General features: G+C 40.7%; 1 protein-coding gene across 9 annotated transcripts in view; it reads right to left on the bottom strand.

Moving 5' to 3' along the window:
• Nucleotides 1-4,535: 4,535 nt before the first annotated feature.
• Nucleotides 4,536-19,613, bottom strand: part of ZNF131 (zinc finger protein 131) — a 28,926-nt gene continuing 13,848 nt past the window's right edge. For 5 of the 9 annotated variants that reach the window (XM_026506898.4, XM_026506902.4, XM_048224394.2 and 2 more), the window contains 3 exons: nucleotides 13,095-13,780; nucleotides 7,242-7,372; nucleotides 4,536-6,419 (listed from right to left, as the gene is read on the bottom strand). In XM_026506898.4, the coding sequence (XP_026362683.1) occupies nucleotides 5,733-6,419; nucleotides 7,242-7,372; nucleotides 13,095-13,780 (1,504 nt within the window). In that variant the 3' untranslated portion in view covers nucleotides 4,536-5,732. Of the gene's footprint in view, nucleotides 6,420-7,241; nucleotides 7,373-13,094; nucleotides 13,781-19,613 lie in introns of those variants that run through there. The other 4 variants (XM_026506901.4, XM_048224395.2, XM_048224393.2 and 1 more) reach the window with 2 other exon arrangements.

The following is a 19,613-nucleotide window of genomic DNA, read 5'->3' as shown; positions in this document are numbered from 1 at the left end:
ACAATAGGGGGGCGCCTGGGTGGCACAGCGGTTAAGTGTCTGCCTTCGGCTCAGGGCGTGATCCTGGCATTATGGGATCGAGCCCCACATCGGGCTCTTCCGCTATGAGCCTGCTTCTTCCTCTCCCACTCCCCCTGCTTGTGTTCCCTCTCTCGCTGGCTGTCTCTGTCTCTGTTGAATAAATAAATAAAATCTTTAAAAAAAAAAAAAGAAACATGAACAATAGGTAACAAGATATTTTTAGAGTAACACCTGGCTACACTATAAAAAAGAGACCATCAGAAAGGTCCACTCCATTGGCTACTCGTCTGTGCTTCCTTGAAGTGCCCTATGCCCGTTGTTCCCCAATTGACCCTGGTTCCAGGAGTAAGGGTGTTCATATTAGCTGGGAACTTGTTAGACATGCCATTTTGGGGGCCCTAATCCAGACCAGTTGAATCAGCAACTCAGAGTGTGGGGGTCTAGCAACGTGTATTTTTTAACAAGATTCTGATGCACACTAAGTTGGAGAACCATTGCCAAGAAGGTGTCATCTCAGGGCAAAGAGATGGCAAGGAGACATCAAAAGACAATTTGCTGCATGTACTTTGCCAGCTTTTCTGATCTCCTGTTCCCTGCACCCCAAACCTCACCAAGGGCTGACGTGGATTCCAAAAAGAAAATGGATGTGCAATCCAGTGTTGTCAACCACAAAGAGACCTCATACAAAGGTTAACTGTATTTCAGTGATCAAGACTGTAGTCGGTGGAGTCAAGTTCCCTGGTTTCAAATACTGGCTCCATCCTTTACCAGCGGTTCCTCATCTCCTCCATCCTTTACTTTCCCCCATTTATATTTACCTCAGGAGGTCACTGAGATGATTAAATACTAAATGTTCAGCATAGGATACGTGATTCATAAATGATGCTATTATGTCATGAGATTTTTCAATCCGAGGCTGTATTTTGGTTACAATGCCCATCAAGGTGGGCATTGCTTCAGGTGAATAATTATGTGATATTAGGTTTTAGGAAAGGTGAGAAGAAAAAAATATTGAATTCACAGGCTGCCTTCCTACCTACCATGTCGACAGGATTAATGAAGTAATGTTTATACAACACAGAGAAGTTTTAAGATATCCCCATAAGGTCAGGATACATTTATAATGACAGCCCCTGTTTTTACATTTTAAAGCAGTACACTTCTAGGCCTCCAACTACAAAGGATCCTATCAGTTGGTGGTGGTGGTGGTGAGGGTTTCTTAAATTCCTGCTGCTTCTCATTTAAATCTTTTATGACAGCAGGCGTCTGGGTGGCTCAGTCGGTTAGGCGTCTGCCTTTGGCTCAGGTCCTGATCCCAGGTCCTGGAATTGAGTCCCGTGGCGGGCTCCTTGCTCACCGGGGAGCCTGCTTCTCCCTCTGCCTGCCACTCCTCCTGCTTGTGCGCGTGCACCCACTCATTCTTTCTCTCAAAAAAATAAAATCTTAAAAAGAATAAATCTTTTATGACAAATTGTGTAAGAGCCGTAGCACACCTCAGCACATTATTTCTGAGAAAGATTGAGCTTAGGTTCCCCCTCTCCTAATGTAACTAACACGGAGTTAACCTAATGAATGCAAAGCTATTAATAAGTTTTCTCCAACAGAATCAGGCTAAACTTTTAAGGTCAGGCATTTCCTTTTAATTTTGCATGGCATAGTTATAAAACATTATTTCCATGTGAACACATTAATGACCATTTATCTGATCATGGGTTTAAAACAACCCATGTTAAATTGAAGATGTACATTAAAACGGACTTAATTTTCTGGTGTAGACTTTATCTGCGTTTAGGCCTCAGTACTGTTGGCTTATTCCAGTTATAGTCTAGACCCCTTCCAGTCTCGAAATCTTTAATTTCAAGTTGAATGTAGCAGAAACAGAAGCATTTGTTTCCACAAAAATATTCCCACTTTCAATAGTGTATGAGGATGGCAGCCTTTTTTTATTTTTTTAATATTTTATTTGACGGTGGGGGGGAGCACTACAAGCAGGGGGAGTGGCAGAAGGTGAGGGAGAAGCAAGGTTTCCTCTGAGCAGGGAGCCTGATGCAGGACTCAATCCCAGGACCCTGGGATCAGGACCTGAGCGGAAGGCAGATGCTTAACCGACTGAGCCACCCAGGTGCCCTGGATGGCAGCCTTTTTAAACTAGAAAGGCTCTAAGAGCCTTCTGTTTTCGTACACATTCAAAAGACTTCTGGGTTTTAAATGTATTCCTATTAGGGTTCCGTTTAGTTCTCCTTTGAATCAGATTGTAGGTGTGGTATAATAAAAGAAATATATATTCAGTCTTTTCCCTGGTTTTTGGCACAGAGCTCTTAAAATCCTTGAATTTCCTGAGTGACATCTTTTGTGATAAACTTTTTGCCCATACCTGAGTTTATGCTAATGAGGTGATCTTGGCACTGGTCACCAGAGGAAACAACCACATGATTTGAGGGCTAGGACGATCAGCCACACCCCAAAATATCCAGGGAAGGGGGGGCTGGAGAGTGAGTTCAATCATCGATGGCCAATGATGTAATCAATCACATCTAGGTAATGACATCTTTAGTAAACAAGGTTAAGGGCTTGAGACCTTCCAGGTTGGTGAACACATCCATGTGCAGGGAGAGTAGAGCATCAAGAGGCCATGGAAGCTCTGCCCACCTCCCCCCACTCCCTTTGTCCTGGACATCTCTTCCACTTGGCTGGTCCTAGGTGGTTTCTTTTCTTTTTTCTTTTTTAAGGGATTTTAAAGTAATCTCTACACCTAACCTGGAGCTAGAACTTACAACCCAGAGATCAAGAGTTGCATGCTCTACCGACCGAGGCAGCCAGACATCCCTGGGTTGCACCCTTTATAATAAAACTGTACTCATAAATGCAGTGCTCTCATCTCCAAGTTGTTTCAGTGTATTGAACCTGACAAGGGTAGGAACCCCTCAACTGTAGTTGGCAGGGCAGAAGTACAGGTATCCTGGATGCCTCATTTTTGGCTACTGTCTTGTGGTATTGATCACTTAACTTATGGAGCCTATGCTAATGCTGGCTGGTGTCAGAAGTGACGGGGACACCCAGGTGGTGTTGGGAGTTTAGAAGTACTGCTGTTTGAACAGTGGAGTAGGGGAGACAGAGGAGGCTCTATCATTCTGCAGTGCACTTGGGATTCCAGTGATGACCAGTGGCTGGCACTCTAAGGCCCAGCTACCTCTGTAGACCTAAAAACCCCACTAGGAGTAAAATGGGAGGAATAAAATATTCACTTCGGTACTTAAATATACATCCTGGTTTTTCATAGTTGTCTTATTATATGTAATAAAATGTTTTGCAAACTACAAAGTGCTATTCAACATAAGGTTTATCACCAGTGGGTAGCTTTACTCTACTGCAATCAAATTAGTAGCATTCAGGGTACATTGATACAGCCTTTGTACCTTTTGGGGAAAGTAAAATAAACTATACCTGGCCCTCAGGCCTGTTTTGAAAGGGCTTGCCAAATTTGAAAACTCAAACGTTAATTTTAACACCTTGTTGTGCCTTTGTCCCTGATCTCTACCTTGTGGTCAGAGGTCTTGAAAGATTGTTTAAAAATAAACCCCACTTCATACCTTGGCTTAAAGGGCACATCGTGAGTTATTTTCAGCATTCAAAATTCAATAGATACTAACTAGTAATTTACATACTTGAAAACAGGGTCAGGTTGTTCTTTTAAAACTACAACTAACTTAGGAACATGAACATCTTGTGGCAAACTGAAAATTCCACGTAATATAATTAATTTATCATCAGTATTTTGACTTCAAAGAAAGAAAAAATATATATATGTAAGCTTTGTAGTAAGTACCCAACAGCCAAGCAGGACAGAAATGTGCATGTTTTTTTGCATACAATTTTTTGATCTTAAAAACTCAACTTCCTATTCCTGTTCTAAATCCTTGACTTCTCCAGTGCGTGGGAAGCCATTCTCTTTCAAATAGTTCATAAATGTGATACCATTTAATATTAGGATTACCAAATGAGGATAAGCTGAATTGATCTTTTTTTTTTTTTAAGATTTTATTTATGTATTTATTTGACGGGGAGAGAGAGAGAGAGAGCGCACAAGCAGGGGGAGCAGCAGGCAGAGGGAGAAGCAGGCTCTCCACTGAGCAAGAAGCCCAATGTGGGGCTCGATCCCAGAACCCTGGGATCATGACCTGAGCCGAGGGCAGACACCTAATGAATGAACTACCCAGGCTCCCTGAATTGATCTTTTAAATTTTAACATACTAGTGGTTGAGTGGAGAAAGTATATTAAAAATAGGCTCTATTTAAAAAATTCCATTGGCTGTTGTGCCCTACCATGGAAGAACTGCAAATACCAACCTCTTCCTTCTTCCATTCTTTTGAACTGATTTTTGGGATTGGAGGTGCCTACTGAGAAATGTAGATCTTAATGTATCAGTCATGTTACTAAAAATAAGAAAAGATCTCTGACCACAAACCAACTTCTACACTAGTAATCAAAAAGAAAAAAAAAAGAGTCATGAACACATAATTTTAAATTTTACTTTAAAAATGTAAATATCTCCCAATATTTAACAGGTAAAGAAAATAGCATATTGGTTTATTTTATGTGGATGTTATATTTTATTTTCCAAGTAATACTGATTAAAAATATTTACACACCTACTTTTAAGTCCACAGTTTAGCACTCTTATTTGTATGGCTTTAAAAGTTATAGCACAGCTCTTTACATTAAGGATCGGGGAAAAGATTCATTCAAAACAAAGCCTGATATATTATATACATGTTTTTTTCTGTACTTTATTTTAAATACATTAATTTTTAAATGATGCCCATCTTTTTTTCATCTGGTGGTAAAATACTAGTGCAACTTTTTATCAAAAAAAAAAAAAAAAGTTTACCACAGATATAAATCAATTTTCCCAGTTGGAAATGGCCCTTCAGTTGCCATTAAATGAAATTTCTCAACCTAAGTTACCAAGAAAAAGAATTGGTAGTTGCCATTATAAGCAAAAACATAAAATTTCTACAGCATCGCCTACATTGCTCCTTACAACACAAACTCTGAAAGAACCAGACACACTTTATAGAAGTTCAGTTGGTTTTGAAAAGGCACATGGGTGTGGTTGGGTTTTTTTGTTTTTTACATTCTAGAAATTTTGCCACCACCACTCTGTTTCTGTTGCAGAGATGACATCTGTGACTATCAGTATAGACAAGAAGGTTGTTCAAACTAAAGAAAGCCGGAAGCCAAAATTTAACTGCACAGTAACAATGTACTTTTCTTCATGCAGCCTTGTGTTTCCTATATATTCAATTTTCTAACATGCATTAGAATACATAAATTTGTATTCTAATGATTTTACGTTTGATTTTACAACATGGAAAAAATCTGAGAAAGGATGTGACCTGGGAAAGAGAGAAGGGAGAACCCTCATCACAATGAAAATAGATACATTCGTACCCAACTATATAATAAGAATATAATCCATTTAAGTTTCCAGAAATAATACTTCTCAAAGCTCCCCATTCACTTATGGGCAAGATCCCTCCTCTGTGGCATTAAGTGGGGGGAAATCAGTTTGTTTCAACAGAAACAGTTCAGCACAACATGAAAAACTTCAACTTTGGTCCACTTGTCTCTTGGTTTAAGGACAGTCACACTGCCCATCATCAGTTCAAAAATCCAACACATAAATTTAAAAATATATTCATTTGTTATTTCATTCTAAAACAGGCATAGGTGTTCTGTTCTCATTCCCTGCCCTTTCAGCTTGGGAATCCACTGTTGATTTGGTCTCTAAACCATCAGCATCTTCGTGATCTTCCCTGGCGGCCTCAGCAGCATCTGCTTGGGTGGGCTCTCTCTCCTCCTGGTTCATGATTTCAGGGGCCACTTGTTCCAAGTCGGCTTCTAGAAGTTCAGTCTGTACTTCCACTGGCATCTGATTTACCCGTTCGACGTGCAGCTCCTCCACATGTACTTCAGTACCTTCTTCAGTCTGAATTCGACCCACTTCTAGGTAACTCACCTGGACCTGCTCTGGAAGCTCACTCATATGTGAATCATGCACTTGGCTGTCCTGGAGCAGATCTGGATGGACCTGCTCCACTGTCACTTGTGCTGAATCCACCTGAACCTGAAGCAATGGTAACACATGCACCTTCCCAACTTGTTCTATAATAGTCATTGATGTCACAGGTTCCGTCTGCACACGCGTTTCTACCGAAAGAACTTCTTCAGTTACTAGACGCTCTGAAATATTGTGAGTATCACTGAGATGCCTCCTTAATTCATTTCCTTGCATAAACCACAAGTCACATAAAGTACAATGGTTGGGTTTATCTCCAGTGTGTATCACCAAATGATCTTTGAACTGGTCCCAGCTGTTAAACACACTGTTACAGACCTGAAATAAGCAAATATATGGTTTTAATACTACCAATATTTAAACTGAGGAAAATATGAACGCATTTATTCTCTGTAAGGAAAAATTTGAATTTTTCTGAAAAATGTTACATGATATTTATAATGTGGTCTAAGATTTCATAATTCTTTATTTGATCTTTTAGCTGATGTAGCTAACAACTTAAATACATTTTGGGAAACATTTTAACACTGCCTTCATTGCTTATGTCATATAAATTCAAAAAATATAAAGTACCAATATTATAATTTCTTCCATAATATTAACATTTAGAACTACATTATTTGTGTTATATATACACTAATCATGGAAGAAGAGCTGATCACAGCTAGTCAGCCCCCCCATTGCATCACTCCCGAATTCTAATAATTGCTCAACAGTTAAGAATAACCACAATTTCAGATTATCTATTATTTAGGATGTAATTTTTTTTTTTTAAAGATTTTATTTGAGAGAGAGAGAGCATGAGCAGGGGGAGGGACAGAGGGAGAAGCAGACACCCGGCTGAGCAGGGAGCCCAACATGGGGCTCGATCCCAGGACCGCGGGATCATGATCCGAGCCGAAGACAGATGCTCAACCGACTGAGCCACCCAGGCACCCCTATTTAGGATGTAATTTTATTGACATTGGCGTCATCTAGGGTTAAGTAAAAAAACATCCTATTCTAATCTTCCTTCTAAAATCAAGACAGTGATGTTCTTTACTCTCAGTCTTTCCAAACTATCAGCTCTATACTTTTACTCTATACTCTGCTACCCTTCAGACTACTCCTTTGCTAAGGACAGAATACACTCACACATACCTGACATTCATAAAGCTTCTTTCTTCCCTTTTTTGCCCCTACTCCAGTTTGGCACGCAGTCAGGTGACATTTGAGGGTGCTATTTCTAGCAAATCGCTCATGACAGTTTGGACATTCAAAAGGTTTTTCACCTATTACAATAGAAAAAAATTATATTGACAAATGAAGAAAAACAGAAAAAGCAAATAAAGTTTTTCTTTTTGGTTAATTCTAATAGCACCTTCTTGAAAGGAAGATCTGAATTTATAATTCAGATGTTTCTACCATATCCAAAAGACTCTTCTAGAGGTGGAAATATTAAGTTTTCAGTGATTATTTTAATTGTGTTTGTGCTTTGAGGAAGAAATAAAATATGGATCTGAGTTCTGTGTCATGTTTTCACATTTCTTAAAAAGTTGTGTATTTTCTCTTAGGTAAAAATCAAAATCAATCTCTATTTTTGGGAAATGCATCACCATCCACTCCACAAGCATTTTTTGAGCATTTACTATGTGCCTGACCGTGTGCTAGGTGATGAAGAGAAATAAACTGTCCTTCTTTTTAAAAACTCTATCACAGGCCAGAGTATTTAAGGTGAAATACACAGAAACGAGCACCTGAAATGTACCACAGAAGGCCTGTTTCAGAAAAAAGGGCAATGGAAAATGTACTGCAGCAGCACCAAAGGAGGAGAGTATTCTGCTTGGAATGGAGTAAGAGAAGGAAAGAGGGAAAGTTTATTCTAGACAGAGGCACAGAAGTATAAAACAACATGGTGGGTGAGGAGTAAGGAGGGAAGGTATCAGTAATGACTGCCAGATCTCTGGCTTAGAATGCCACCCAGAATAAAGAACACAGAAATCCCAGTAGGTTTGGAGTGCAGTGTATTAGGAAAGATTATAAATTTAGTTTTCTATCCGTTGATTTGAAGGTACTCAAAGTGGAAAAGTCTGGTAAACAGCTTTATGGACTAATCTGAAGCCAAATAGAGAGCGGACTGATAAACAGATTAGGAGTTACTTTAGGTGGCAATAAAAACCTCTGATGTGGTTAAAACTCTAAGTATGTTATGTGATAACAGAATCAAGGACAGAACTCAACGAAACACAGTTAAAACACCAGGTAAATGAGGCAGCAAAGACAAGAGAATCAGAATAGTCAGAAGCAGAAGAGAGAACACTGAGGGAAATTAAGAAATTTCAGGAAGATGAGGGCAATAAACCGTGCCAAACTGAAGAGATGTGAGGTAGGACAACAACAGGGACTATACTAACTCTAGTGAGAACAGTGTGGGTGATATGGTGGTGGGGTTAGAAGCCCGACTATGGTGGGATGAGAGGCAAATCAATGAAAACAGTACAGAAATTCTTCCAAATAGGCCTGGAAGTAAAGAAGATGGAAAGGTTTTGACAGATGACACATATGTCAGCTGCTGTGGTGGGGTGCGGGCAGGGTCTTGAGTACTGGACTGAAGGTCTAGAATAGCAATTTGGCAAAGAAAGATATAAATCAGACATCAAAAGGCCTAATTTAAGGTCTAATATGAATTTTTTCCAACAGTCCTCAGCAGGGAGTAGAGGCAGGATTTTTAAAAAGGTTTCTTAGAGCAAGTGCAGTTCAAAAGCCAAGGGACTATGCTTAGCATGAAAGAAAAAGTGATTCAAGTTGTACACAAGGAGGACAAGATAAGACAGAGAAGTCAGAAATGGGGCAATAAGCTAGGTGGAGAAGGATATGGAAGGACTGGCAGGCTGAGGGAGAGTCAGAATAAGGGAAGGAGAGGGAGGATTCAAGGGAGACCATGATGCTTGCAGAGAAAAGGCGCCAGAGAACAGGCCTCAGTGATGAGGTCCTAGTTGGCACCTCCATACTAGTTAAGTAACTTTGAGTTGTGTTTTTTTCCCTGACAAAAAAGTTTATTTTTTATATAATGTTATAAGATGAAAAAATTAGATCTTATGATCTAGAATTAGTGTTGGTACAAAAACTCCTTTTCAACTCCTCAAATATTGAGAGATACTCCTAAATAAAAAGGTTTTGTGGTTTTAGTAGTGCATAATTTTTCGCTATAAATATAAATTGGTATAGCTTCTTTAAATGGTAATTTCATGACATACACCAAGATTTAAAATGTACATATTCTTTGACTTGGCAATTCTGTTCTTGAACACATACACAAAGATACATGCACAAGTATGATTATTACAGCACAGTCTGTAATGTAAAAGACTAGCAACAACCTAAATGTGTATCGATATAGGTAAATTACAGCATACCCATACACCGAAACACGATGCAGCCACAGTGGAAAAAAAAAACTAACAAACACATACAGATTCTTGAATTTTCATGTATTTAAAGAGTTTAAGAGAAATGGCATGACACTGTACTGCATGCCTCTTGTTTTTTTCTTCCAAAACCATGGTGACTCAAAAATGCTAAGAACAGACAGGGAAGGATAAATAAGAAAATGATAGCAATAGATGCTTCTGGAGAGATCTACTGAATCTCTTTACTGATCACTGCATGTCATTTCAGCTTTTATGTCATTTGAGCTTTGCTATTTAAAAAATTAGCTTAGTAAGTTCAGTAAAATCTAGAAATAGAAACAGATTAATTCTATTTTAGATGTGTAGAAGGCATACTCTTCAAAGTGCTTTTACCGTTTTTTCTTATTTGTCACAACCCTGTAAAGCAGGTTACCATTACCCACATTTACACAGATGAGGAAAGAGGCCCAAAGATAAAGTGACCAATCAATTTCATCACACTGGCAAATGTCAAAACTGGAGCTGGAATCTAATTCGGATTTCCAGACCCACATTCTTTCTATAATTTCACACCACCTCTCTGGGAAACAAGGTAACATCTGAAGACATGGTTAAAGATCACCTTCAGTTCTCCCTCATACTAGGTGTGCCACAGGTAAACCTGTTAATATGTCTGATATCTCCTCCCACCCCTAAAGTGCTCACCCTTCTATATTTTTCTAAGTTAATAATTAACCTCCAATCGTGTAGGCACCCAAACCAGAAAGCTGGGATTTACTCCCATATTTCACTGGTCACCAAAGCCTGTTGATACTGCCTACTTAAAGTTATTCACATCTCTAACCCTCTTCCACTATCACTGCCTTTACTCAACTCTTCATTCTTGCTTATACTGTTCCAGCAGCTTCGTCATTAGACCTCAGAGGTTTCATCCCACTCCAATCTACCCTGCCAGTCATCACTCTAAAACATAAATCTGATCCTGGTTTAAACTTCTTTAAATGACTTGGTCTTTCAAGATAAAATCCAAATTCACAGGATTTACGAAAATAACTACATGATCTGGGGTTCATCTTCCATCACTTTCTCTCCCTTGCCCTTGTCCATGATGCCTAAGTGCGTGCCACTTGGTCAGCCCTTCCTAACTCTTCCAACTACATCTCCTGTCACTCCTCTATTTGGACCCAATCCAGCAGCCATAATAACCTACCAGCAGTACTCCAAACATGCTGCTATCTCTCTTTCCTCTGTGCCTGCGTATGCTTCATTTCTTGTGCCTGGAATGCCCATCTCCAGGCTAACTCCTTCTCCTTTGGGAGGCACTGCAGGGTGAATGCTCCAGGAAACCATCCCTGTCTCTTCCATCATAAACAAGCGGCCCAAGCAGGCATTCCCATAAGACAAGACTGTGTGCTGACTTCTACCAGCCCTGAACCCGTCACATGTGACTATGCCTTCTTGTCTCCCCCAATGTAACAATAAGCTCCCTGAAGGCAGGGACTCTAACATTTATCTCCATGACCTAGCAGGTTGGCATTACTGTTACTATTTTCCAAATGGAAACAAAATAATTCAGAGGACAAATAACAATCAAAATTTTGCACATCAAGCCATAGATTATAGTGCATGCTTTAAGAACACTGAGGAAACCAAACCACTAACAATAAAATAAACAATAAAAGTATGCAAAATATGAAACTGAGGGGGATTTATGTATATTTCGAAGACAGGAAACAGGAACGGGATCGTTTCCTTATCTTTACACTGAGTTTGTTATAAGCAAAAAATGATCCATCCTTTATTAACATAAGCATAATTTAAAGCTGTTTACTTATGCTCCTCTTGAATTCACCAAGTCACTGATCACATCTGCAACTATCTTGTTACTAATTACTAGTATAGTTAATTGAGGTATGCCAACAAAAGTTCAGCTCGCTTTATGTGTTAAACTATTTTCCCAATGGACATCTAGTTCTATAATTTCTAACTACTTAATTAAGTTATCTCACATAATTATAAAGACATACAACATAATATACTTTAGCTCTATATTCTGTTTAATCCAAAAAACAAAGGTTAGGATGTGGAAAGCACATCTTAAAACTTCTAAAATAGTCTGTGTTCCTGTTTTTCAACAGGTAAGTCACCAGGTAACGTTTTGGATAAAAGAGACAACTGCTTCTACTTTTACATTGCTCGAAAATAAAAGTGACTGATTATCTGCTAGGATACTGGAAACCCTTTATCAAAGCATACTAGTTACCAAGTAACATTTATTTACTAATTTAATGTGCTGCTTGTATAGCAAGCGCTTTGCAAAGCTAATCTACATTAAAACAGATCAATAGTTAAGGACCAAAAAATATTCCTATAGGCAGTTTCTAAATATACAATAGGTATATTCCTACATGTTTGAAAATCAGAAAGCATTTTCCCAAAAGATTTCATAAACGCCTATTAATTACCCAAACTAGTACCCTAAAGCTTTTTAAATCTATACGGAGACTTAATTAAGCACGAGATTCTCTTTCATGTAACCACTAAATATTGATATCAAGCATTTATTTAGTCCCTGAGTTTTGATACCAAGCATTTAAAAGTGAGGGTTACCACATTTATCTGAATCCACCCATTTCCTCAATTTCAAGCAGTATGCAGCAAGCAACTCAGGACAGCACGGGATCTATGAAAAAATTTCTTCGAAATTCTCCAAACTCCAGCAGAGAAAGACTGAATAGTATGGAATACCTATGTTGTATTCACTGTATTAAACAGTCTAAACAGCTTTAGCCACCACACAGAAGAACCTAGGAACAAGTGTCTAGAGTCTGACACTTAGCACACCATACCCACTGCTCTCCCCACACACAAGATTCAAGTCACAGGTGGTAGCTCGGGTGTGTGACACAGGAGACTTAGCAAAAGAATGCTTGGGAAGTGGAAGGACAGGGAATCTGACAAAGGGAAAAACAGGCATAGGGGATGGATGCAGAAATCTAACGACCAGAGGCCCAAAGTGAGACTCCCTGGGATCGCTCCTGCATGCCTGAGAGGGCTCCCAGGAGGAGGGCAGTAAAAGACTTTACCTTTCTCATCTCCTGGCTGTCCATCAGTCCTGACACTGTGTGCTCTTGGGAGAGGTGTGGGAAGATGAATATATACTGCCCACCTAGCTACCAGATCAAAACAGGTGACATGTATGCAAAGTTACAAACATGCCAGGGATTGTTTGCAAATGTACTTATCTACGTAATGTATAAATGACAGGAAACGTAAAAATACTAATAGTGAAGTTTCCCTATAATTAGGATTTCATAATTTATGATCCTTAGTCAATAATCACAAAGTGTGTTTTGTGTATTTCTTTTAAAAACAAAAACTGGCAAGGTGTAAGAGTAACTACTTTCAAACTTGATATGATTTTGCTTTTAAAGTATCAATATTTCAACAAACTAGGATCATGAGAACAATGTGAGCTCAGCCTGCATATGAGAAAATACAGGAGATGGCTTCTGTGGTACTAATTAAAAAGAAAGGATTAGATACCCAGACTTACAGTCAATGTGGAAAAATATACTTTTAACATAAAGGATTTGCTAATTACCTGTATGTTTTCGAAGATGCTCTTTAAAATGTCCAAAGTGGTCAAACTGTTTCTCACAGTATTGACATATGTGAATTTTTTTCCCAGTTCTTTGCTTCTTACTGACTCCACCTTCTTCAAGGTGGTAACAGTTGAGGTGCTGTTTCCATGCGCTCTCCCGAAGATACCTTTTATTGCATATTTCACACTTGAAACTCTCAGTGGAGTGTGATTTCATGTGTTCCTTAAAATGGTAAAACAATTTAAATGAACGGTTACATTTCTCACAATGGAACAAGTCCTTCACATGTGACAGCTGAAGTTCCACAATTTCAATACCTTCTACCTGTTTGCTTGTGGGGTCAGAAGCACAACCATCTTCTTCTTTAATCTGCCCTTTCCTATCACCTTGACGGTACTTGCTGGTAATATCTGCCAACAGTGCCAGAGCAGAATCATCAGAGGAACCTGTGCTTTGAATGTACTTTATGGACTGCTTGGCAGAAGCCACTTCCTCCAATGTTTCGATGCCTTCATCTTCCACTTCAATTGTGCCTTCAGCAATCTCCACCTCAATTTCAACAGGTTCTGATTCTGCAGAGGGCAATGACTCAGTGATAACATTTGAAGTTTCTGCAATCTTTCTTTTTTTTGCCTCACTTTTTCCTGTGGTATTTTCCTCTAGTGGAGCTGAGTTTTCTTTGTTCCTGAAATACATAATGTATGGATTTAAGAATCTTAAATCAGTGGAAATCCTAGCAGGTCAGTGGAAATCCTAGCAGGCTTTTGGGAAGAAACTGTTAAGCTCATAGTAAAATTTCTATGGGAAGGCAAAAAACAAGATTGAAGACTTATACTACCTGATTTCAAGACTTAATGTAAAGCTACAGTAAGTTAAGATGCAATACTGGTGACATGAAGATTAATGGAACACAGTAAAGTCCAGAAGTAGACCAACTTATTGAACTGATTTTTGAAAAAAAGGTTCCAAGATAATTTAATGGAGGAAAATCTTTTAATAGTAATGCTAGAACTGGTCTTTATATGGAGAAAATAAACCTCAACCATCACTCTTCAATCATACACACAAAAAATGGACCACAAACTTTAACATAAGAACTAAAACTATTAAACTTCAAGAAAAAAGTAGGAGAGGGGCGCCTGGGTGGCACAGTCATTAAGCGTCTGCCTTCGGCTCAGGGCATGATCCCGGCGTTCTGGGATCGAGCCCCACATCAGGCTCCTCCACTAGGAGCCTGCTTCTTCCTCTCCCACTTCCCCTGCTTGTGTTCCCTCTCTTGCTGGCTGTCTCTATCTCTTGTCAAATAAATAAAATCTTAAAAAAAAAAAAAAAAAGTAGGAGAAAATCTTTGTAAAATTGGGTTACTGAAAGATTTCTTAAATAGCATGTATAAAGCAGAAAACTTAATAGCAAAAATTGACAGATTTCATCAAAATTAAAAACTTTTGCCCTTTGAAATAGTAACAAAAAGGCAAGCCACAAACAAACAAAACAGAACAAAAAGGCAAGTCACAGACCAGGACAAAACATGTGCACATACACATCTGCAAAGGTCTGTATAGACAGTGTAAGAAGTTTTCTCACAATCCAATATCCTCAGTAAGAGAAGACAACTACTGGTAGACAACTATCCATGAGTCTCATGTTTCTGCATGTCTCCTGCACTGACAGCTTTTCTTCTGGACTCTCTTCAAGGCTATCTGCAGTACCGCCAGCAATCTGGAAAGAGAGTGTAGCTCCCTCTGGAGTGACAGCTGGGCAGGTTTGCTTGCCGCCTATTATCAAAGATGTGGGCTTCCCAAGCTGGAGATTCTTCAGCTGTGATGTACACGTAAACCAACTAGATGCACAGGACTCACCTGGGCCACTCTATGTCACCCCTTTGGGGGAGAAGAGAAAACTGGCATAAATATAAAACTCATGCTGCTTGCTGTGCAAAAAGTAAAATCTTCCTGACTTAACAGTTTCGTATCTTCTATCAGCATCCATGAAACTATGCAGTATAACTTGCTGGCTTGCAAATAGGGTAAAATCTCAGATCCGTCACACTTCTTGCCAGGTTTTGGCAACAAGGACAAGATGCCAAAAAAGACAACATTTTCTGGAAGACAAAGGATGAGGCCCCACAAACCAAATAATGAATGGGATGTGAGGAAGTCCATTGGAGCTGGCAGTAAAAATGTTGACCAAACTATGGTCAACTGGGCAATGCATCATCTTCCATGTAACTGCCTACTCTATGAGTTAAACTGTGTCCCTCAAAGGTATGCTGAAGTCCTGATCCCTGATCTCTGCGAATGTAACCTTATTTGGAAATCAGTCTTCACACAGGTAATCAAGTTAAGATGAGGTCATTAGAGTGGGCCCTACTCTAATACAACTCTGTCCTTATAAGGAGAGGTACATTTGGACATACACACACACACACACACGCACACGCAAGAGAGAGAGAGAGAGAGAAGACAGCAAAGTGAATGAAGATGGAGGCAAAAACCGGTCACACAGCCACAAGCCAAGGACACCTGAGGCTGGCAGAATCGAGAAGAGGCAAGGAAGGATCCTCCTCTAGAGGACTTTGGGGGAGCATGGCCCAGCCAACACTGTGATTTAGGATTTCTAGCTTCCAGAACTGCGAGACAATAAACTTCTGTTGGACCCAGTTTGTAGTACTTTGTTATGGCAGCCTCAGAAAACTGAAACACCTATAATGAGGAAAACCTGAGAAGTTGCAGGATGAGTACTGGGCATTAAGTTCAAGGACAGCTGCTACAACGGTTCCCTGGTGCTGCAAACTCTCCCAGGGTTGGGGGAGGACTTCCCTGCCAACCTGGTGGTCAGCCTTAAGTCTAACCCATCAAAACAACTAAGATTTATGGTGGGGGCAGGGGTAGAGACAGAAGGTTTTGCTCCACTACAAACAAGTTACCTAAACCAAGGGTGACAGGAGGGAAATTTGCAACTGCTACTAACAGAAATGAGTAATTAGAACTTTGGCTAGTACACGTGAAAGATGGGGGGGCAACATGATGCTCTCGTCAAGAAGAATGGCAACACCAGGGCCATCACAGGGTTCGCCTCTCCTGCAGTGTTGTCATGTCCACCTTAGATCCATGTGGAGAGGACTGTAAAAGGTCTCAGGGTTTTTTTTTCTGTAGTACGTCCTGGCTGCCATAAGAGTGCTATGGTGCTCTTGGGGAGATTTCTTTGAGACCAACTTCTGTGGTGAGGCACTGACTAGTAAGTCTTCCCGCCACTTGGGTTTTTAATGCTGATGAAGATGAGTCACTGGGAAATGAGAAAAGAATCCAAAGCAATATAAATTCTTGTGGTCAGGCCTCCTGAAAATCCTCCTATCCTTTATGTTGAACCAGGTAAAAACATAAGAGCTGTTATCATGACAACAGGGCAGCAAATGTCCAGGATTTTTTAAGAAGCCACCAGTGTGCAAGTCATCTGAGTCAGCCAAAAGGTATAAATATCTTATGGCCCTGGGGTCCCTGGGTGGTTTAGTGGGTTAAGCATCCAACTCTTGATTTCCACACAGGTCATGACCTCAGGGTCCTCAGATCGAGCCCCATGTTGGGCTCTGTGCTCAGCAGTGATTCTGCTCAAGATCTTCTCCCTCTCCCTATGCCCCTCCCCTTGCTCGTGTGCTCATCCTCCTCTTCTCCAACAAATAAATCTTAAGAAAAAATCTTATGGCCCCAATTGAAAAGCAATGTGGACAAGGCAGCTGAATCAAGGGATCCCCAAAACTGAAATAGATGGTGTCAGTAATAATGACCTTACTGGCTGATAGAGGGCTTTTGATGGACCGAAAACACTTGAGATTTGTTTAGTCAAGCCACACGCAGCTATCATCTGCCTGAAACCAAAAATAGGGGCGTCTGGGTGGCTCAGTCGTTAAGCGTCTGCCTTCGGCTCAGGGCGTGATCCCGGCGTTCCGGGATCGAGCCCCGCATTAGGCTCCTCTGCTGGGAGCCTGCTTCTTCCTCTCCCACTCCCCCTGCTTGTGTTCCCTCTCTTGCTGGCTGTCTCTCTCTGTCAAATAAATAAATAAAATCTTTGAAAAAAAGAAACCAAAAGTAAAGATGCTTGTTCACTAGCATGCAATCACTTTCTCCCTCCATATCTCTTCCTCTTCTACCTTCCTTCCCCCCATACCTTAACTTAACCTGCTTGGAGGAAGATAACTAGGGGTGAAGCCGAGGTCTCCCTGTTCCCAAGGGTATAGGGAAGACACCATATACCCATCCAAAGATGTGGAGGGAAACTCAGGAATGAGAGACTCAAACTTTCACAGCTCTGTTAGGATTCAGGTGTCCAACTCACCATCCTACCATGGGGAGAGGCAGCACTTACATTCAACTGATGGGGTTTGGGCAAGGTTCATAGCAGGAAAGGGAGGCTGTCTTAACCCTGTGGGTGGAGCTGATTCTACCTACTATTGTTGCTTTGACATCTGAATGTACAGCAGGAACTGGTATGGTATTTACACTGCCCTATTCTGTAAGCACCAGAGATGGACTGTCCCAAATGGAAAGAGCCACAGGTAGAGAAGAGCTACTGGAATAAACACCTGCAGCTGGTCAGGGTTTAGCACAAGTGTCTCTATCTTATGATGTCTAAAGTTTACAATCTATTGATGTCCTGTTGACTGGCAAGCTAGAAGTCTATCTAAAAAGCCCTTACTGCTTTTTACCACACCTTACAGGTGTTGATGATAAATCCTCAACAAAATTCAGAGGCCTGTTCATAAAGTGAAATTTCTTGGGACTAAGCACGTGGATTCACAACACTCAATCCCTCCAGCAGTAAAAGAAAAACTATTCCTTTACCTCCTCCCTCTCCCTATTGAAAATGAGGATCAGCATCTTATTGAATTTTGGGGCGTACTGGAGACAGCACGTACCTCACTTGGGCATTCTACTTTCTTCTTTATATCAGCTTATCTGCAAATCAGGAACTTTTAAGTTGTGCTCCAACCAAAAGGTTGCACTGGAAGTTGCCCATCAAGCTGTGGCACATTCTCCGTTTTGGGGGCCCTACAACTCTTAATGGTCCCTTTGAACTAGAAGTCTTTGAGACTGATGCTTTTGCAGATTACCGCTTCTGGTAAAGGGAGTCAGGCTCTACCCACAAGGTATACCTTCGGTTTTGTACCTGTCAATTCCCTGACACAACTACAAGGTACACTCCCTTTGAAAAGAAAGGATTAGCTTGTTTTGGGGCTCTTGAAACTGATGCCTGATCCATTGAGGCTTTGAGGCTCTCTAGCCTGAGACTGCCGTTTGGGAGTGCATCAACTAAGACTTCACAACTAGCAAGGTAAAACATGCCCCCAAGTCTCACCTGTCAAACAGAAATAAGACACTCAAGGAGCGTGTGGGAGGCTCAGTCGGTTGAGCGTCTGATTCTTCCTTTGGCACAGATCATGATCTCAGGGTCATGGGATGGAGCCCCAAGTTGGGCTCCGTAAGCAGCAGGGAATCTGCTAAAGATTCTCTCTCCTTCTCCCTCTGCCTCTCCCCCCACTCACTTGCTCACTCACTCCCTCTAAAATAAATCTCCTCTGCCTACCGTTCCCCGCTGCTTGTGCTCTGTCAAATAAATAAATAAATAAATAAATAAAATCTTTTAAAAAAACTTAAAAAAAAAAAAAAGAAGAAGAAAAGCAGTGAGACACTCAAGAAAGCAGTTAACCTCTTGGCTTTACATGAAAAAAAAAAACGGTAGCTCCCCCGACTCTGTTGCCCAAAGAAAGCCGCTACACATCAATGCGGTCTTTAATTCACTGATGGTTTGACTAACCTCAAGACTGATGGTGTTCTCTGGGCTGGGGCAAATGCTCAGCTTTAGCACCAACTACGCAAAACCAAAAGTGGATGTGGTTGCTGTGCTTAGAGGGCAGAACTCAAAAAAGCTTCCTTCACAGCCCTGGACAACACTCTCCACAATGAACCATATTATATTTTATTGACTCCTGGGCTGCTGCCAATGACCTAGCTGACTGGAAGAGCTGGAAATCTTGGCTGATTACAGACATCTATCCTCAGGACCACAACTGTGGAAACAAATAGGCAGTTGCTGATCAAACTATTTGAATCACTGATTCAGATGCCCATGGTAAGGGGCATCTCTAATGATACTAAGCAGAATGAAGTTGATCGAGCCTGCATTGCCTAGACTTCCATCACTGACCCCCCAGATCCAGTACTATTCTGAACATGGTGACACTTCCACCATTACAGGCTGAGAATAAAGGATCCTATGCTTCTGATATAGAAGTTGCCACTGGATGCCAGACTTGTGACACCCACCAAAAGCTGGCCTATTTGTCTCATGGTGAAGGAGGCTACATTTTGCAGAGCATTGTCCCTGACTGTTCCTGAAAACTGACTACACTGGACCTCTGACCCCATCCCAGGGCTATAAGTACTGTCTCACCACTGCTGACACTTTTCAAGGTTACAGTGCTGCTCTTCCAGACTGATCTGCTGGTTCTGGCCCCTGAGACT

Source organism: Ursus arctos, unplaced genomic scaffold (genome assembly GCF_023065955.2).
Source record: "Ursus arctos isolate Adak ecotype North America unplaced genomic scaffold, UrsArc2.0 scaffold_15, whole genome shotgun sequence".
Taxonomy (NCBI): Eukaryota; Metazoa; Chordata; class Mammalia; order Carnivora; family Ursidae; genus Ursus; species Ursus arctos.
Note: the sequence above shows the minus strand (reverse complement) of the source record. Positions and strands in the feature narration are given on the sequence as shown.